Source organism: Poecile atricapillus, chromosome 2, assembly GCF_030490865.1.
Source record: "Poecile atricapillus isolate bPoeAtr1 chromosome 2, bPoeAtr1.hap1, whole genome shotgun sequence".
Lineage (NCBI taxonomy): Eukaryota > Metazoa > Chordata > Aves > Passeriformes > Paridae > Poecile > Poecile atricapillus.
Genome location: NC_081250.1, coordinates 117,162,665 through 117,183,535, shown reverse-complemented (window position 1 = coordinate 117,183,535; position 20,871 = coordinate 117,162,665). Strand labels below are relative to the sequence as shown.

At 38.6% G+C, this 20,871-nt stretch overlaps 1 protein-coding gene across 10 annotated transcripts in view; it reads right to left on the bottom strand.

The window, feature by feature from the left end:
• CHD7 (chromodomain helicase DNA binding protein 7) overlaps positions 1 to 20,871 on the bottom strand; it is a 133,804-nt gene that overhangs the window by 36,180 nt on the left and 76,753 nt on the right. For 9 of the 10 annotated variants that reach the window (XM_058830303.1, XM_058830307.1, XM_058830302.1 and 6 more), the window contains 8 exons: positions 14,200 to 14,338; positions 10,675 to 10,812; positions 9,526 to 9,591; positions 4,540 to 4,595; positions 3,103 to 3,217; positions 1,664 to 1,747; positions 633 to 770; positions 415 to 536 (listed from right to left, as the gene is read on the bottom strand). In XM_058830303.1, coding sequence (XP_058686286.1) covers positions 415 to 536; positions 633 to 770; positions 1,664 to 1,747; positions 3,103 to 3,217; positions 4,540 to 4,595; positions 9,526 to 9,591; positions 10,675 to 10,812; positions 14,200 to 14,338 — 858 coding nt within the window. The remainder of the gene's footprint in view (positions 1 to 414; positions 537 to 632; positions 771 to 1,663; positions 1,748 to 3,102; positions 3,218 to 4,539; positions 4,596 to 9,525; positions 9,592 to 10,674; positions 10,813 to 14,199; positions 14,339 to 20,871) is intronic. The other variant, XM_058830309.1, reaches the window with a different exon arrangement.

The window sequence follows — 20,871 nt, the reverse complement described above, 5'->3', positions numbered from 1 at the left end:
ATAAAAACAGGCTGAATGATTTATTCCCAACTTAAAACATAGAAAATCAGTAAGGTGATCACCTGAATAAACCAGATACTTCTAGAATGAAAAGGCATCATAACATCTTTCATTTTAAATAAATGTTATGATTTGTGATGCAGTCAGCATGGATATATCCCCTCTCAAGTTCACAAGGGGGAGGAAGGGGTAGCAGGGGCATGCAGGAACCCAAAGCACCTGCCACCAGAACACACATGAAATATTCATGTTCCACCCCAAATTAGTTTGTATATGACTCCTGCAGCAAAAAATGAGCCATGTAAATGATTCTAGAATCTCACTTTAGCGCATTACTTTAAAAGGCTGCTATTTCAAATAAGCTATAAAAGCTTTTCCAAAGCAGGGTTCAGCAGTAAGCAACATTTTACGTACGTGTTGTACCAATTGAAAAGAAGCCAGTTTACTCCCTCCAACTGGTATTCCCTGAGTTTGTTATTGTTTTTATACTCCCTGGAACTCTCCGATTTCTTCCAGTCATCGGCAGGAGGCCTCTCCTGTTTCAAATACAGCAAATCCCATTAGTGGTTTCTACAAGACCACATTACTTTAATATTTTCAAATAAAATCCTCTATATAGAGCCAATTCTTACCACACGCTCCATTTCTGGCTCCCTAGACATCAGTTTCTCAAATTCTTCGATCTTGGCTTGGTCGATGTCTTGCTTGAGCTCCCAAGTGCTGTCTTCGTAAGGAAGCGAACACCACTTCACCAGATAATGCATTACAGGCTTTGTTAAGACAAAAATTACAGTATATCATAATACAGAAAGAATAAAAGTGAGATCTGCAGGCTAGCTGAAATTCAAAAAGCTTGACCAGACCTGAATATCTGAGTCAGCCAGAAGGATAAGCAAACATCACACTGACACCTTGATGACCTAACCAAGTAAGATGAGAACCGGGAGAATGCAGGCTTACCAGCAAAATGAGCATAACACGTTTGAAATCACTAAGGTTAGACTAAAATTCAGAAGCAAAACAATATTCATATTTCAACCCTTACAATTCTATGCTTTTCTACATATTTAAAAATTGACTGTTTTCTTTCATCAGCGTCATCAGAAACTTCATAACAGACAAATCAACCACCACCATTCACTGACAGAGCAACACTGCCAATGAAACTTTCTATTCTTCCAGGACCAGAAAGGAATCTCCTGGAAGACAAAATCATCTCTTTTGCAGAACAAGTCATTAAAAATTAAGAATCAGCAAGTTCGGGACTTCTTCCGTAACAGGTAGTCTAAACAATGTCTAAACCATTATGACATTTAGCTAAGACTCTTTCTTGCAATTTTCATTTAAATTCTGCTTTATATGCATGGACATCATATTTCCACAGTACTAAATATCACTTCTTCATTGTTGTTGCTTTTTGGTTGGTCATTTTGTGTATTTTTTAAAATATAGGTAAGTTATAAGAAGTTTGGAATTAATCCCCTGAATTTAAGGGAAACAGCTACATTAGCCAATGTTTACTCAAACATGTTCCTATTTTCTACATACATACACTGTGGTAGTTTCTGTAAGTGTTTAATATAGTCCAATTAATATATTTCTAAACAATAAATTCTAAACACAATTTCTATATGACTAGAGATGCAGTAAAAGTTTTGTTTACCTCTCCATTATCATCTGTGCTACGTGAAAAATCCATGATTCGATCAACTTCCACATAATCTGGATTAAAAAGCTCATCATCAATCTGTTCAAGGAGAGAAGCAAAAATATAAAAGATATCTCTATTAGCCCTTCCTGAGAGGAAAAATGATTATATATTTCACCAGGCAATAATATTTTGGGTCACGGTGACACAGAATTTATATTTGGCAAACTTCAACATGTTAATTGAAATGCTACAATTCAGCAAGATCATTCCCCGTGAGGGAATCAGACTTCTCAGACTTTGTTAACTGGGCCTCTTAATTACTGTGTGAAACCTTTTACTGTGAGAGAATGTTTAAGAATATTTTAAATGAAGTGTGAAATTACAATTCACTAATGAGCAATCGAAAAGGCTTATGGCATGCAATGCATTTAGCATTCTTGAAAACTACAGCTTGCAATAAAGAAATTAGAGCCTTGTACACTAAGTGCCTTTGGATTATTTTAACTACAGGAATTGTCTAACCACTTTACAAGCAAGATTTAAAGATTATTATTTCAAAAGTACAGAAAACACAATGCATGCATACACAGTTTCTCCAAAAATCACAATTTGTCTGGTTTGTTCTTATGCCTTAAACAACTTACAGGATTCTCTTCCATACTAAAGAATTGCATTTCATTTTATAGTTTTAAGATCCTCTTCAACAGAAGGGACAGCCAAAAGGACTAAAGACTGTATTTTGAAAGCTTTTTCTACAACAATGACAAATGCCAAGTATTTACAATAACTTATGATCCACTTGGAAACAGATAAAAAAAGAAAATGGAAACAATTCCAGGTATCTTCACTCAGAACAGATGGAAGTTTTCAAACTGCAACAGGTTTTTATTTCAGCTTGAATGATATAGTAAAAATAAATATAGACAAATAAATACAGTAGCTCATGACACCATTATTTTTTAAAAAAAAGACAGCATTTTTCTAAAAGGTAATCTTTCAGAGACAAATCACCAGATCTGGTCTTTTATTGACAGGATTGCCACATTACTGCTTATGGCTCTAAGTGAAATTAAATTGATGATAAAAAGCTTAGAATCCCTAGTGAGCAGCAGTCCGTAACATAGAAAAATGGCATGCATTTCTTCTAGCATAATCAGCTCCTGAGAAAAAAAGACATGGTACTGATTCAGTCAGGCTTATAAGGCTAATAACTAGCTACTCACTTCAAGGAAAAAGACCAACCAAAACTACAGGAAAAAGTATAGTCAGGATAGATCACTTGACTTTCATAAACTTGCAAGACTTGCATCCAGAATGCTTTATGCTTCATACCAAAATAAGTGCTACTGATATATCACACAGTAATTCAAAATGTTCTGCTTTTATACAGAACAAGAATTCCTAAGAATATTCCTTAAACACCCAAAAGAAACAAAAAAAAAAGGTCGTACTTCAGAAAGGAATTTATTCTGGCCCTGTTTTGCCTTAAACCGCTTAATCTTCTGCTGAATTCTCTTGTCTTTGTCCAGCTCTTCCACAGATGCCCACTGACAGTGAAGGTAAGAACTAGAAGATGAAACAGAAAAAATCTTACTCAGAACGTTGCTTCCATTGCACTCCTTATGTATTCCACTAGTATAACTAGATCTTTCCAGCACAGGGAAATGCTAGACTTGGAAAACTTGACACTATCTTCTTTACCATACAGGTTATTAACCAACCATCTTTAAGCAAAGTAATTATACTTACTAATAGAAAAACTTGTCAGGAAATAGAAACAACTCCCACTCAAAATTTTAATACATACCCTCTATACTTAGTTTGGCACAAAGGTAGGATGATTTTTATTGGGCATACTTAAAGCATAATTACTATACAAGACACTTATGATAAACTCACTATTTAGCATCATATTCCAGCAAAGAGTAGGATTTTTATAAGTTAATGAAAAGATGCAAATATTTTAAGTACTACCATCCTGTATAATTCTTTCTGGGAGAACAGCACTGTAACTCAAAATTGCTTGTCTTTTAAGAGTGGCAGAGAGAAAAGAAAACAAGAAAACTCGCTTGTAAATGCAGTTCCACAGTAACAACATAGAAGAAGGAACAGTATCTCTGCCAGAGTGACTTGTCCCACTCCATAAATTTAATTTGTCAAAAGTTCTAGTGCTAAGACACAAGAGTTAACACAAAAATTATGTCTACGTAATAGAAAAACAAAGCATAATTAAGTAATTAAACATTATACAATAAACAATATAGTGCAAAGGATACAAAGATTAGAGCATATTTAAAGTGAACTCAACTACATGTAGTTACCTGCCATAACAGGCAGAAAACTTGGTAAAAGTTAGCTTATCTAGCTATGAAGTGTTTTATTTTAAATACTGATTGCATTGCAGTTTCAGAGTCCAGAAGTGAAACAACATGCTGCTCATTACATTCCTCTCATGGAGGGGTAACGATCTTCTGGAACATTGAAAGCTATCTCATTTGTTTGTTATCTTAGACATTTTGTTCAACATAAATCTTGTTTTTGTAACAACATGAAGGGTTATTTTTGAGTAGTTTGCACACACTTACTCTACAGTTAGACCTAGACAGCACAGGTATATGCTCATGAGCCTGCATGCATAATGAGCCTTAAAGTATTTAACAGCAGAGCAATTTTACCTATCAATTTAATTTTGGAGAGAACACAAATTAAGACAACATTGTCAAACACTGTACCATTAATGCAAGGTATTTCCATGTTTATTTGTCACTGTTTTTTCATTAGATATGTTTAAAGTTTGATCATTTGTATCAATTACAAAACCTGTTCTGAAAGCTATTTGGAAGTTATGTGAACTTAAGGATAGAAATCAAACCTGTAACTTTACTTACAAGTTTTTGTACTTTACATAGAATTCCTCTACTTCGACTTCCTCTCCGTTCTCCATCTAAAAGAAAAGAAATGTTGAAACACTAATTAAATCTCTAAACAGCCCAATTTAGTAAACAATTTAGAACCTATCTGTGACATGGACTACAGTCCCCACACAGAGGCAAAAGTGGAGGTGTAGGAAAAGGTTTGTGGGGGAGGACATGGGTGAGGAGTTTCCTCCAGCTGCTTACCCAAGTACATACTGCACTGCTTACTACAACTTCCAAGACATGAATCATTTGAACTCCTCCCTAACCACATGCAGCTTCATTCACAACCTCACCCCAAATCTGGCTTTCTGCCAAACCCACAGTGTTAAGTAGAAGCCAAGTGTACCATTTTCTCAGGCAGCAGCCAATTAGCAACTGCACTCCTGAATGCCATATGTATTATTTTTGGCTGGCTCATGGCAACTTTACATTGTGGGTTTTGTAATGTTTTAAAAAAGAGTTTTAAAGGGGGTTTATTCCTCCATATAGTTAATAACTCCAAACAAGAAGCCATATAAAACTAAACCTTATACCTCTGCTAGAATTGTAGTGCATCAGTGTTCATGGCTTTAGTTTTACTCAATGGTGCAATTAAATTCACTCAGGCAAGATGTCTCACATACAGAGCAGCCAAATTAAATTAACACCCAAAAACTACATTTAAAGCAAGGTTAAAGTTGTGACATAAACCAGCAAAACCAAGGGCATTCAGTGCTAAGGGTTGAGCTACCCTTAACTCATCCCTGGTGCCAAAGTATTGCATAACATATGGCATGTAATACTTTGTTGAATTACTCCTTAACCCAGCCATAGGACAAACTAAGGACAGTGCACCAGGCACACATTTAGAATTCGGTTTATGTCACAACATTAACGGTTTGTTTTTACTAATGAACTTTAGGAAAATTTTAAATAGAGCAGCATTTTCTGGTTCATACATTTCATCAGGGACAACATCATCTGTAATAAATACGGTATATGCAGCATTAAGCAGGCAAAATTGTTGACTGCTGTATAAATCAACATTTTTTGTATTTTTAAAAGATATATATATATATGCACAAACACACGCAAGAGGCACTACTCTGAAACTTGAATAGTCATCTTTAGTTGCTGGCTAGATTTTACTTCCGCAGCAGTGCAATTAAAGAACAACAGTAGTAGCTGCATTAAACTGTGTTCTAGCACAGTGAAGTTCATGCATTCCCAGTCCTTGATTCACACAGTACTCCTTTACATCCTGACTAGCAAGGGAATTTCAGTTTAGCATTTATGTCACTCCAGTACAGTCTGTTTGTATTCCTTCCTAGAGAGAGAAGCAAAACCAGTTTCTACCTATTTCTCCCTAAAGAAATGGAAGATTACTGGTGCTGCTTCTTGATCTTTTTGAATCTTCCATTGAATAAGATGAGATCTCCAAAACATCCTCTAAACACACACATTTCTGACACAAGAGACTGTCAAAGGAAGGAATCTGAAGACCATAAAGATTTTTTTTTAAACAAAAAATTTAGAAGTCTTTCTCAAGACTATATTAATATTTAGAGATCAAAATTGCACTGAAAAAAGAAGCTGGAGATCACATTATCTGAACTTATTCACTGCCCTGAGGCAAAATTAGTCTTTAAGAAGTCAACTCTAATTTTAAGACATTAACTTCTTTTATTATCTAAAATGTATTACAGCCAAGTCTCTTTGATTAGTGTTAAAGCCGAATCCTTTGAGATTCATCAGTATTACAATGACAACATCATTAAACACCTTTACATAGAGGTTTCATATTAACCAACTTCACTTCCCTCAGCAGCATTTCAGTCAAACATATTTTCTGTCAGCTGCCAACTTAATAACAATAATTTACAATGAAGATCTTGATAAATTCTGTAACTCTCACGAGTAAAACACACTTTTGTATTGTCTAATAGGTAATAACTTGTCTATGTTAAATGCTCTATGAGAGTGCATCAAAGTTTCACCTAAGCAAAAAGTACTTCAGAAAAATATTTTTAAAATCTTAGTCTGCCATTCAGCACTTATGCCTTCCCCCAAAAATTTAATCAAATTAAAACTATCAGCACTCAAGCAGAGGTTAACAATACATCACTTTAGGGTGTATGAAACAGCCACTTATGCCTCTGATGTCACTGTGCACTCATCAATACCTGTACATTTACATTAACCAGGTAAACAGATGAGATAGAACATTTATGCAAAATTCTCCCCAAACAGATTACACAGACATCCTAAAATAACACATGAAGACTTGGGCAATGCAGAGCACTTTAAATTATCATTTCCAGGTGTGACCAGGATCTGATTCACAGTCTCTGCATATAATTGAGGAAATAAATGACCTCTTCATCCAAGCAAATACTTAAAAGCAAGTAATCTTGCATGACCATTGCCATGGAGGTGATACAGTAACACTGCTAATGCAAAAGTTAGTTGTGTAAGCCACTCAGATGTAGAGACAAAAGCTCGGGGAAAAAAAGAGAAAAAAAATCAACCAAACAACAACAAAAAAAAAAAAAAAAACAAAGAAAAAACAAACCATTAAAAAACCCTAAACCAGCACAACTATCAACTACCAGAAAAATAGCACACAGAACACATTAATAACAGATGCAAAGCAACACACAAAGCCCAACCACTTCAACGGATACACAGCACTAAATTGTAAACTGAACAGTTTATGGAAGAGATGTAGGTATTGTACACATTTCAATTAGTTCTAATTTTCGCATGTAATAGTAGGCAAAAGGAGACATTCACATGTGTAACATGCAGGTACAAGGTTCTACAAATTCCCTGTCCTTCCACAATATGTGGTAGTTCTGCTGGATAGCATAATCAGTTCTAGCTATTCCTTTTCAAAGTTAAGAAGCAGGAATTTAAAGGGGACTGAATGAAACATTTCAGCACCCAGACTCATCAGGTTTGGAAAGAGAGTGATACAATTACTTAATGATTTCTGCAAAAAGAAAAGAGTATTCAAGGGAATTCAACATTCCATGTTAAGAGCAACTGTGAAAAACACAGTCTTCTCTACTTCAAACAGGAACTCAGTTCTACCTTTTACTCTGTATGTTTCAAAAATGGCTGCAAGTACAGTGCTGCATCCTACCTGGTAACTCCAGAACTAGACTAAGGCTATTTCTTGGAAAAACAGCATGATTTTATGATAAGAATACTGCTCCAAAAGCGTATTCATTATCTAATGTCCTTTACTTGAATGCAACATCTTTGTTACAACCTAATCCATTGACAGGTTTCCTAGTGAAGCCTCTCCTCATGTTTATTTTATGCACTGGTCCTGATCGCAGCAATTTTACTTTGATTGGTAATCTAACAACCAGGGTTTTGATGACGTTAGTAAGAGTGTAAAAGACCTTTAATAAAAGCACAGTTGGATACTTCAGATATTAAATATTAACATCCTGAAATCCTTTTTTTTTTTTTTTTAAATTTGGAGAAGAGGGCTGGGGAGAAGAGCAGTGAAAGAAGAGACACCCCTCAAACCTGCAAATACAATCCATAAAAAACATTAAAGAAAAAGCTCAAAATAGAGCTTGCCTCCAGCAGAGCTTGCAATCAAAGACATGTAGGCAGCAGACCAAGCACTTCCCACAAACTGCAGCAAAATACACACTCCCCATGAGTAATCACACCTTTGTTTGCAGAGGAGAGGAAGAAGGGAAGAATAATTGGTGAAAAACAGCTTCCCATGTAAAGACATTTATGAAAGGACCACATTCTCCTCTCCTGCCTCGTAGACCATCAGGACAAGTAAATACTCACTTTATATTACCTCAAGTTTATCTGAAAAATAAGCCTATGATTTGAAACACAAAATACAGCTCTAGATTAAAAAAAAACAACAAACCAACAGGAAAAAACCTCCAAAAAGCCTTAGAAGCTTATGCTATGTAAGATGCATAAATAGGTCAGATTGAATCACAGGTGCTCATGACATTAAATGAACATAGGTTTACAAAATTGTTAATGATGTTGGGACAGCAGTAATAAAATTGAACACACACACCCCACCCTGCTCAAGAAAATCAAAACCCAAAACCAAACCCCAAACCACCACGACACTGGAAAAAAAAAAAAAAACCAATAAAAAAATCCATGAATAAAGGCAAATTTCCTTTCTCCAATTTGAAAATTAACACTGAGGCAAAGATGAATTGCTGATTAACAAAGATCAGCAAAATGCTGTATCTAAGTTAGACAGTTTTCTGCCCAACTGTAGTACAAGTCACAGAATTAGCTGCACAAAAGAGTCTATAAATATACTCATGCCCTTTATGAATAAGTTCTTCTCTACTTCCTTCTCAGAGTTCTAATACTTTGGAAGTGCAAAGGCCAATCAAGTTGTGAAGCAGATTAGAAAAATCTGTAAGCAAAATAAGAACTTAACTAGGAACCAGGGAGGAATTATAAGAGAACCACACTTGAGTGTTTCTTTCATCATCTTAGCAAAGTGACAAGGAAGATATTCATCACCTGTGTATGCATCATACTTGGTCACATGTAACTTTGTTTCAGCTACTAAGCACAACTGCCATTAAAAGATGCAAAAATTATTTGCAAGGGTTTTTGTTTAGAAAAGGCAGAAATTTGGGGTACAGAGAAGTTCTCTCATTCCTCAAACTCCTATGGAATATCACTCTGAAGTGAAGAGCACCACAGATTTCATCCAGGCATGTATATTTGCAAAAATCAATTTTTTCATCCAAAAAAGCAAGAAACGAGTAAAAGATTAAACAATCTGTTTTGTGTATATCAGAAAAACATGTTGCATAGCATCTGAATACACTTTTAGAGAACCTCCTTATTCAATGGAACAGTTTTATAATTGAATATCCAAGGTATTTTAAGAAATCAGTAAGGGCTTCAGCAGAAATATGCTTAGTCTATTTAAAAATATGGGGAGAAGGGGATTTGTTTTACCTTTTTCTTGACTAAACGGCTACTCATGATTTTCTCCACAATGGGACCTTCAGCATCCGCAGATTCCTACATCATAAATGGCATACAAGAGTTATGGGAGTGCATCTTTGTTACATACTTCCTTTATTAGAAAAACTTTAAAATAATTTTTTTGTAACAGAAGCTTAATTCCAAGAGGACATTCTCCCCCTAGCATGAGAACTTTGAGGATTCAAAGAGATTTAATACCATAATAAAGGATCGAAGTGTACTTGTTTGAGCCCACTTCTAAGACCTAGTGCAACTCTGGCTCTCTCAGTTAAGAAGCTTGACATGCACAGATAAACAGATGTAACAACATCAGTAGTTCCCCTGTCCTAAAATAATACATTCTTTCAGCACATACAGTCTAAACAGCAGATGATGTTCAGAAGCTCTTGTTGGCTGTGCAGGTGTCCACACGATTGCTCTCAAAACTGCCTGCAATTCTCTATTACATTAATTCATCATTACAACGGGAGGCAAACCATCCCAATTCTCCTTCTGATAAGACACAATTAACAATGGAGATCACAGACAAGATTTCACAAGGCTTAACAAATTGCCAAATGAAATACCAAAGAACATGTATATATTATCCAATAGGTCATCAGTTAAATGAAGTAGTTCTTTGAAAAAGCACTACAAAACAATGAGATTGTTACAACACTCATTCCTACAGTATTACTCCTCATCTTATTCAAACTATTTTATCCATCATTTACATTGCACAGAGAATAAAGTGTACCCTGCTGGGTACTACAAGGCAGTAATTTCATAAAGGAGTTCTTATGGTGCCTAGCAGCAGGAGACAAGCTTGAGTGGTTTATTAAAGTCACAGAAGCCAGACCACTGAATTCACAGAAGTACATCCTAGATTCCTAGCAGTACAGTTTAGGTTTCCTTTAGCTAGGGACAACTAATTTCAAAGAACTCAGCTTGAACTTTCAAGATATGTATCATCAGCTTCCAAACAAAGCCATGAGTTGATATATTCTTTAAGAATGTAAAAACTAATGCCTTCTGGCACACTTTTATCAATCATGTATAAATATCATTCAGGAAAAGGGCCCATATTTGGTCTCTGAATGCTGCAGTTACAACCACCTTTCCAGTCTATTAATATCTGACCTGTTGCTCCGACTGAGAAGTATTTGAAGGAGAGTCTCTTCCAGCAGCATCAGCATCATCAGCCTCCTCATCTGAAATCTTGAACTCCAGGTCTTCAGTATAACGCTTCCTCTTCACCTGCCTGCTGGAGCGTCGTTTCTGAATGGAAAGCATTCATATTTTTCATGAGAAACAAAACTGATAAGAACCAGAAAAACCAAGAAAACTTCTCTGTGTGTATCAAATAGATTAGTGTGCAGTAAATGCTATAATTTCCACTACATCCTGGTAGAAATAGTGGACTCAGGACACTACTATCCTGAATTCCTGCCTGTTAGCCGTCCTTAAATTCTGTAAGCAAAAAGCAACAAAAATCTAAAATGAAACAAACAAGCAACCACAAACAAAAATCAACTTTATGCTTGTTCCAAGTTGGAAAGGAGGGGGCATTTTTTTCATTTTTTTAAACATTACTAAACAACATTAAAAAACTAGGAAGCCTATCTCAGAAAGCAATTAGAATCAAAGAAGCTACACCTCTCCATTCACATCTGCAACAAACTTTGACAGATGGCCAATGCAGGAGCCAAACACCACCTTTCCACAGCATGGCCCAGTGTGTTGCTAAGCAGTGACAACACACTTTCTTCCTCTCACCATCCACCCAGTTGTACTGGGATTATCTTGTAGGGGAAACACAATGAAATACGATTTCCTCACTTCACTGACCCAGCACTGTTCAGAAAGGCATCCTGTATCACAGCATGGGAAAAGACCCCAAACTAAGAGAGGAGAATGGAAAACTTGAACCACCCCAAATTGAAAACATGATCTCTGTGCTCCCATACCCTCACCATCAGGATAAGAGAAAGCTTCAGCAAAAATGCGCAAAACAACCTGTAAAATACAGAAGCATGCATTTGATAGAATTTGCAACTTGATGCTCAGTGCTGGGTATTGTTTTTTACAACAATGAAATTCAATCTCCCAGATAGTCTGCATCAGGTTATATATATATGTATATATATACACACACACACACTTGAAAAGCTATAAGCATATGCTGTTGAAGGAAACTGTCAACTGAGCATCAAATATCTTAATGGAGTAATGTATATATTCAAATTATGTGGCATATCAACTGTTAAAAAAAAAAACATCTTAATGATTTGATCCACTACTTATGTATATATTTTACACTACTTAATTATACAACTTTCTCAGCTACCGCACATCTTCACTGACACATGCAAATACTTATATAGTTTAACAGACTTCTACACCTGAGTCTCTCAATATACATAGACAAAGTCAAATAATTACTTTTAGACAGCTAATCGTACCTTTTAAAGCATAAATACCTGATGCACTTTACAAAATCAGAAATTACTTATTTAACTGAAAATAAAAATTTTGAGCAAAGGTTAAACACCCTTTTAAACAATGGTGATGTGATTTCTACCTTAAACACAGTAACTTATGGGGGTTTTCCACAAAATAGTGTTTTTATACTTCAAAATAGATAACACTTGACAAATTTGCATCTTGATTTACATGATCACTGATGGGAAAATACCAATTTTCTTCTAATACTGTAGGTAAGTCTTACCATTACTTTCGGCGCCAAAAATCTCTTCTTCCATTTCCCTAACAGAAAAAATACCTAAGACATAATGGTAGTCTTTATTTGATGTTTCTTTTGACTTGATGAACTTCCTGTTTCCGCTTACATTCATATGTGGTTTTGCAACTGTTTGTTATGCACTGTTGACAAAACACACATGTATTTACCTGCATCAGATTATCTTTAACTCATTAGCTGATCTACAGGTATGAAGGTGACTAATACGTTTGATAATGGAATATAAAAGTCTGCATGGTAACACACAAAGGCGAGTATTTTGCCTCTTTAAAGAAAGCAATGCATCACGGAGCATTACTACATAATATCTGTACAGAAGGCTCAGGATTTAACACTAAGAATGCAACCATGTTTTAGCCAACTGAGTAACACCAATCTCAGTTGAGAAATGCATAAAAAGTTTATTAGCTGTAGCTGTCCTAGTAAACATGATTGGAACCCTTTCCTAAGTTCATGCAAAGAAGTGCAAGCGCAGTATAGCATGTACAGTATGAGAAAGTACTAAGAAAACAAAATGTTTCCTGAAAGACTTTGTTACATTTAATTAAAAAGTGATGCAAGTGCCCTAGCACTTTTTCTATTAACAAAAAAACCCCAAAACTATCAAACTTAATGTTTATCGCCCAATTGATTTTGACAAAGTTTTTTGTTCCACGAGACTGCAAACAAGCAAATCATACAGAAATTTTCAATTGTAAATGGAATATAATCACCTACAAATTAACCCATAAAACCCATCTGAAGCCCTGAAGTTTCTTCATCTTTTGCCAGTGCTATTAATCAGGCTGGCAGAGATTTGCAGCACAGCATAGAAAACTTAATTCTTCAAACATTTTAACATTTTCATGGTTTAACTCAACTTCTTGAATTCAGAATATACAGTCTGAAGGAGTCAGGAAGAGCACATTCTCCTGCTGCTTTTTTTAACTAGAATATGCTAGATCACTCACATTTCATTTTTTACTATACTCTTCTTGAAAATAGTGGGAGAGAGGGCATAAACCATGCTTTCGTAGGACAACTGTTTACTAAAATCTTCACCAGGCTACCTTGACCATTCCCAATTGATCACTGGTCTGAACATCTCTCATAACCAGAAGCAACCCATCCACAACCTAATGTGCAATGGACAAATGCAGTGGATTTCATGTATACTGGTATGACTACACAGGAATCTCATACTTTACCCACCACAATTTGTCCCCACCTCTTCATGAGCAGATTCTTATTTTTAGTGCCCACTCTAAACACTGCCAGCAAAAGCAAGCCAGGAGCTGACCACTTTGACATGTCAAATAACAGAGCATACAAAGCTTGGTCTTATATATGCTACTCTATTTCCAGATTGGCTTTATGTGAAACAAAGTTCGGACAGAAGGTGATAGGTGTGCAGTGGTCAAGAGAAATTAATCAATGTGATTAGAGCCCATGACTGGTAGTCCTGCAAAAAAAGCCCTTCATCGACTAAAGCAGTGTAGCCAGAAGTGCTTGACATGCATGTTCCCAACACTCTGCTTTGTCACATCTCATTCTTGATTTCAGAAGGTTTGCAAAGCCAATGCAAGAATAAACACCAAGCTTATAAGCAAGACCTTGTAATAATGTATTAAGTCTACAGGACAGAACATTCAGCATCATAACTGCAATAGTAATCAAAGAGAACGTGTGAAAACTCAGCAGCACAGTACACATATCTGGAAGTAACAAGACTGTAAAGCAAAATTATGATGAAAAATACTTGTTTTTGTAAAATATTCACCATGGTGCTTTTCATTTCTCACCTTCTTTGTAAACAACACAGAAATTATCCAAATACCTGTATCTCTGTAACAAAGACAATGAGAACTATTGTTTTATGCTTCTAAATCATCAAAGCCTATAATGAACTTCAACAATAGCATTACCTGAACCCCTGGATCATCTTCATCTTCAGGATGAGGCGATGGTGGTGGAGTTTTTTCCAAATCTGAGTTTTCAGAACCTTCCTTTCCCTTGTTAACCTTTTTCTTCGCAGCACTGGCTTCTGAATCTTGCTTCTTGCTACTGAAACAGAGGTACTTTTAATCAGTATTTGTAGAAAAATATAAGCAAGAGGTGCTTAAAAAAAAACAGTTGATCTGTGAGATGTTTGCTTTGAGTGACTTCATTATTTTCTGCCTTTCTTAAGTATTTCAAGGTAACTGCAAAATCAATGATGCATGGGCCATCACTACACATGCCTTAACAACAGACACCTCGCTTCTTTCCTTCAAGACCTTAGACAGCGACACTCGATGTGTACTTAACAAGAAACTAAAAATGAGATGGGAAAGGAAGAGCTGCTCTCTTCAGAACCTGCACTTTCTGAAAATGGTGTTTGGACAACCTGACACATGAGAAGACAAACAGGAATTACACATGTGCTTGTCTTATATTAACCGTGCAACCCAGGTAAGCAGAAACAGAGTAAGTGTTACCAAAACAAAGGACTGAATTCATCTTCTTTTACAATCCTTGCTATTTCCAAGCAGGAAACGCACTTTGGTGTCAGCACTGAGGGCAACCATACAGCTTCAATGCATGCAACTGCAGCTTGTACAGGGGGGAAAAAACACCCCGCCAGTATCTCAGCATCTACACAACACCAGAAAGCTATATCCACTGACAATAATGTTTTGAGGGTTATTCCTTCCTTTCCTCTCCCATGAAAACATTCATCATCTGAAAAGCTGGGACTGCAAGTCTCCAGCTGCACTCAGAGGCTTGGAAATGGGCGAAGACATATGTATCAAAATACAACTTTAAATATACCATCACCAAATCAGAAACTGAAATTATCAGTAGCATGGTAGGGGTGAAATTTTTAAAAGGCAACAAAAATTGTAAAGTTAGTATTTTAAAGCCTTTAAAATACTACTTTTATACATTTAGCCTTTGAGTCTGAGGCAGGATTTTATTAGTTTATTGTGGTCAGCTCCCAGCAGCCCATTACCAATGTGAGGAGTTTGCTAAGGGAAGTCAAGACGGCTGACAGCAGAGCAGAGCTGTGTGCTGGTACCTGACACATGGCAAGCACAGATCAGCAAGCGCTATATAAGACACTTTTACATGGCTTCTACATTCTCATCACTGTAATTTCATACCTGGGAAACTGCCTGTGGCTTGTTTTTCCTTCATGATCCTCACATTTGTAATTTCTCATTTAAACTTCAGCTTTAAGTTTGTTCATTTTGATCAGCACATCAGCCCACCAACAGTGTGTTTTGGAGCTGTAATTTAAAATTTTCCAGTACAGTCACATGTCTCTTCAGGACTGTGACAACCCAGCTACAGCATTATTTTCTCCTTGCAGCCTATGCTTAAACTAACACTGATTTCCAAGTTTAAAAACAAAAAAAACACAAAAAAGAACCATTCACACATGAAAAGATTGTGAGTTTTGAATTAACATATTATTGCAAAATTTTCTCTACTCAGCCCTAGTGAGGCCATATCTGGAATACTCTGTCCAGTTCTGGACTCCTCAGTGAAACAAAGACAAGGAGCTAGTGGATAGGATAATGAAGAGGAGCACAATGATGAATAGGGGTCTGCAGCATCTCTCTTACAAGGAGAGACTGTGGGAGCTGGGACTATTTAAAGACTGAGACGAGACGATCTACAGAGGTTGCTTCCATTCCTAACAATTCCGTGATTCATTAATGTACATAAGTATCTCAATAGTAGGTATCAAGAGGATGGTGTCAGGCTCTCTTCAGTTGTGCCAGTGACAGGACAAGGAGCAATGGCCAGAAACAAAAACAGAAGTTCTGCCTCAGCATGAGGAAGAACTTCCTTACATTGACGGTGGCGGAGCACTGGAACTGCCCAGGGAGGCAGTCCTCTCTGGAGACATTCAAAACCCACCTGGGCACCTTCCTGTGTCACCTGCTCTAAGTGACCCTGCCTTGGCAGGGGGCTTGGATGAGATGATCTCCAGAGATACCTTCCAACCCTAACAATCCTGTGATCCGGTGAAAGTAATAGGACTCGACGCAGCTCAAAAAAAGCCCACCTTAAACTGTGAGAATTTTAAAAAAATAAATGAAAATGGAAGGGGACGGGTGGGGGAAAGAGCTGGACACGGCGGAAAGAGCGCGGGCACAGCGGGGGCAGAGTTTGGCACGGCGGGAGGAGCGCGGGCAGAGGGCGAGCCCCGAGAGGCGGCGGGGCCGGGCAATGCGCGTCCCTCCCTCCCTCGCTCCGTGCCCGGCGGGCTCCCCTCCCTCCCCGCCGGCGCTTGTTTCCGCTCTGGCTGCCACCAATGGCACAAAAAGCCGCAGCTGAAGCGGGGCCCCCTTCGCCTTTTCATCCGCACGCCGAGAGCGCTGGCGTCGCCCCGGCAACCCGCGGCCACGTGACCAGCACCTGCTCCGCTGGCCGGCGGCCACCGAGCGCTGCCATCTGCTTCCCTCAATCAGCGCCCGCCCGCTCCCGGCACCTGCGCGGCCGCCGCACGGGAACCCCCGCCGCACACACAACACACCGGCTTTCAGCAAATCACCGCCGAACCGCTTCCAAAAACACCGCCTGAAAACCAAACACCAAACAGAAACAAAACAAAACAAACAAAAAACCCCGCTTTACGCCTTGCTCCAACTTGTTTAAATGGAAGGTGAACATCGCCGCCAGGTGAAGCGCGCTGACAGCCCGGCGCTTTTCCACCCGACCCCCGTAAATCGGAGCGGGGCGCGCAATTAAAGCTCAGCCGTCGTGCCGTGCCCCCGGTGCACGGCCGCCTGTGAATAACAGGCTTAAAGCCGGGAAGAATAGCGTGGGCTAGGCGGGATAAAACACCAGCCTGCTGAAAGGCCGGGCAGCGCTAACGAGGGCCCGCCGACCCACCGACCGCGCTGCGCTCCCGGCCGGCCGGGCGCAGACAAAGAGCCCGGCGCTGCGGGCAGGTCCGCCCCGACACGAGCTCCTTTCTGGCCTCCGAGAGACCTTTCTCTCTCCGAGCCATGACTGCTTCATGACCTGTATCTACCCCCGAGCCGTGCGCCTCGGTGTACACAGGCACTCTCGGCAACGGAGACGCGGTCTAAGCGATTCGGACGAAGTTTCAAAGCGCTTCCCTTTCCAGACCAGTTATAGACACACACGTGAAAGAGCCAACAAGCTGGGGAGAACAAAGCCCGTGTGCAGCTCCAGTGGGAATTTTAAGTTCTAAATCCAGCAACAGAATTACTCTTTTTAAATGCATCGCTACAACTTCTTTGAAGGAAAGTGAGGAAAAAAAAAAGGTGAAGTGGAAATAGAAGAACAGCACCACCCTTCTAAACACAGGGACACACTGCTTCCCAGTGCATCACACCCGCAGGAGCTTCATCTGGCCAGTGAAAACATCAGCTTCCTTACATTGTCAGCAACTGTTCTTCATCTTCCCACAGAGCCAGTGTGATTTGTTCCTGACAATTAAATGTACCCACTTTTGACTCAGCTTTTGCACTTTCCAGCAGATCACACTCGGGCCATCCAGGAACAGCGTTAGCCTGGAACAGAATTACCCTTCCACATGAAGAACAGGCAGGTACTTATAGATTGTTCTCGGAGACTCTGCCATTAGGTCTCCCTGTCAGTGCTCAGCACTGGGTGCACATGATTAGTACTTTTCAAGTCTGGCAACAAAGAAGGTAAACTGTAAAATACATATTTAGATAACTATCTCTCATATTTGTTTTTACACATGCATGAATGCAAAATTTAGCCAAAGCCCACTAGTGACAAGGTTAGTGTCCAATCCCAAAAAAAGAACTATAAATCTAGGACAAACTGGAGCATTATTTGCCACACACAAAACTATGAAGTATTTAAAAACTATCAGTTAAATTTGTCCCTCAATTCAAGTGATATACAGACATTTCAGACTAAATGTTTTACAATCTCGCTGTCCAATATCACTTTCTGGTTTCATCCTCCTACCCCTGAGGTCTGCAAACCATACTGACCAAAGGGGATCAGTAAGAAGACAACCTGCAGAAGGTCAAACAAGCAAATAACATGAAGAAAAAGAGGTTGAATAGGAAACCAGTAAGTAGGACAACTGAAAAGAGAACTTGATTTACAATTTAAGAAAGATATCCAAACTCCAACAAAGAGATTTCTGTCAGCTCAGCAGCCCCCAGGAGAGCTAGATGAAGCTCCAGAAACTTACAGGGGTAAACCATCTGATTCAAAAATGACCCAAAAATCATGACATGCTTTGCAAGATTAAGAGGGGAATTAGCTCTTATGTTTACCCTGTGTAACTACTTCACCTGATCTGCGTAACTGATAGATCTGCTTATTACTACAATTTATGACAATTGTCATTACTTGGATGATGTTTTTTTCTATAATTTTACGATCTAAAGTAAGTCAGATGCATTACTGATTTTTATTTTACCATTTGAAAACACTGTCCTGTAACAGATTCACAACTGGACCTAGTTTAGACAAACTTTACATGTTCACTGTGAAGCATAAAAAACATTGAAAAACAATCCAACCTTCTCAAAATGTCAGAAATGTGAGACTTATGCTTAACTGCCTTACCCAAGGAAAACAATTATTTTTAAAAGCCCCTAGTGTAATCAAAACTTTTTTTAAAATCAGTTTTTACATATCACAAAAGTAGGAAAAACAATAGACAAGGTTTATTCCAGCCTGAAAAGTCAGCCAAATTACTAAAAAGCTTTGGTAAGAGTGAGGCCTACAAGGCCTGCCTGCCCTGCAGCACAAGCAAAGGTAAATATCTGGCAGCTGGGCTGGTTCAAAAGGGAGATGAGGACAGGTGTGAACAGGAACAGCCTCAGCTGACACATGCATGGAAATCTCACACGATTTCCTGCTCTCTCCCAAAGGCAGCCCTTTCCTGCCTTGCTCAGGATGATCTGACCTTGGGAGTGGAAACTACCACCACTGCCTCGGGACCTCTCTTCCTGTCCTCTAGCTCCCCAGGGTGCTGTGTCCTGCTGTCCGCACTGCTCCCCCACGCAGCAGCCTCTTCCCACTTCCGTGGCCAGGAGCCATCTCCTTTCCGATACAACAAACAGCCAAACCTTGCGCCAAAAAAACCCTTCTCCACCTCCCTCTAAAAACTTTATGTTCATGTTTAGCACTCCCCTTGAAAGCAACAACCCACTTGCCCTACGCTGTGGCCCAGGCTCCTGCTCAGCATGTAGGGAAGATGAAGTTTTCCCTGCCACAAGGAGGGGAGGAAGCAGATCTGAGCGGCCCTGCGAAGCACAGCACACTGCTTTGAGGAGATGGGACGAAGCAAGAGCTCCTGCAAATAGCTGCCATTTGGCCCTTGCAAATAGTTACTGCTCCTGCCACCATAATCGGTGGCCACTCCCTAGGGTTTCATAGGAAGTGGCAGGACAGATATCAGCTGTGCTGCAGCGTGATCTTCTCAAACAGGTGGTCCTCCTCTCCTCCAGGGACAGGCACAGGAGGAGCAGACATCTGAGCCATGACTTTGCAATTCAGTAGGATTACTTGCCTTTCCGTGTCCCTCTACTTTTGGAAAAATCTGCCTGCTTGCCTGTGCCTGAAGCTGGCTTCATAATGTTTAGAGCCCACGTAATACTCAGCACCCACCCAATTTAATGAAAACTCTTCACTTGTGATCCTAGGTCAACCTACATTTTGCTTTCAAACTTGACTAGTTTGGTCTGCAAGAGATTTGTTTTACCAATGTTATTATTTTTAGCCACCACTATATATGTCTTTCAGTATTGGTAGGATTGGGCTAATATCCATTTAAAGTGTAATAGTACAGTATTAATGTGTGATCTTCCTTTTGCTATGCATTGTAACATACTAGCAGCCTATTTGGGCATTATCTTTCTTTTTGAGATCCCATGACACAATTCAAACCACCTTAAATTTATCAGGTTCTTCCATTTCCAATCTGACTTGTCCCTCACATGAAGGTGCATTTCAGCGAGGCAGGCTGCTCATTTTGCTGCAACTTGCACCAAAGATAACAGATAAAGTTTCTGGGGTTTTGTTTTTATTTGTTACATAAAAGGATTATACTTTTAGTTGAAATTGGAACTAAAATAACAGGGTTATGAGCTAGATTAAATTTCAAAATGGTTAAGATAATGAAAATCAGATTTTTTTCATCCATGTGTATGCTCTAATACAGCCTGTGTCAAACTTAACTATTAAGTACTCATTGTGCTCTACTAAAAATGTTACTCTTCAGTAAATAATTTTATTTAAGTTAATTTTATATTAAGTTTATATGCAGAACTCTTCTGTTGAAGCTGATCATCTTACTCAGGAATGAGGACCATTACACACAGCATTTTTAGATTTCTAAACAACACTACTCCTTTCAATGCTTAGAAGCAAAATACTGAGCAATATAAGCAGCAGCAGTAAAGACATGCCAGATACTAACTTTATCAAAATATTTTACTTCTACATAATCATCCATAATCTGTATTAACTTGCATTAATCTCACTCATCTCAGCCACTGTAATATTTCCTTTCCGGAGTTAGTGCTGCTGAAATACTGTGGCTTATATGATTAAACATTTGGACTGTTGATTTATTTAAAAACTTG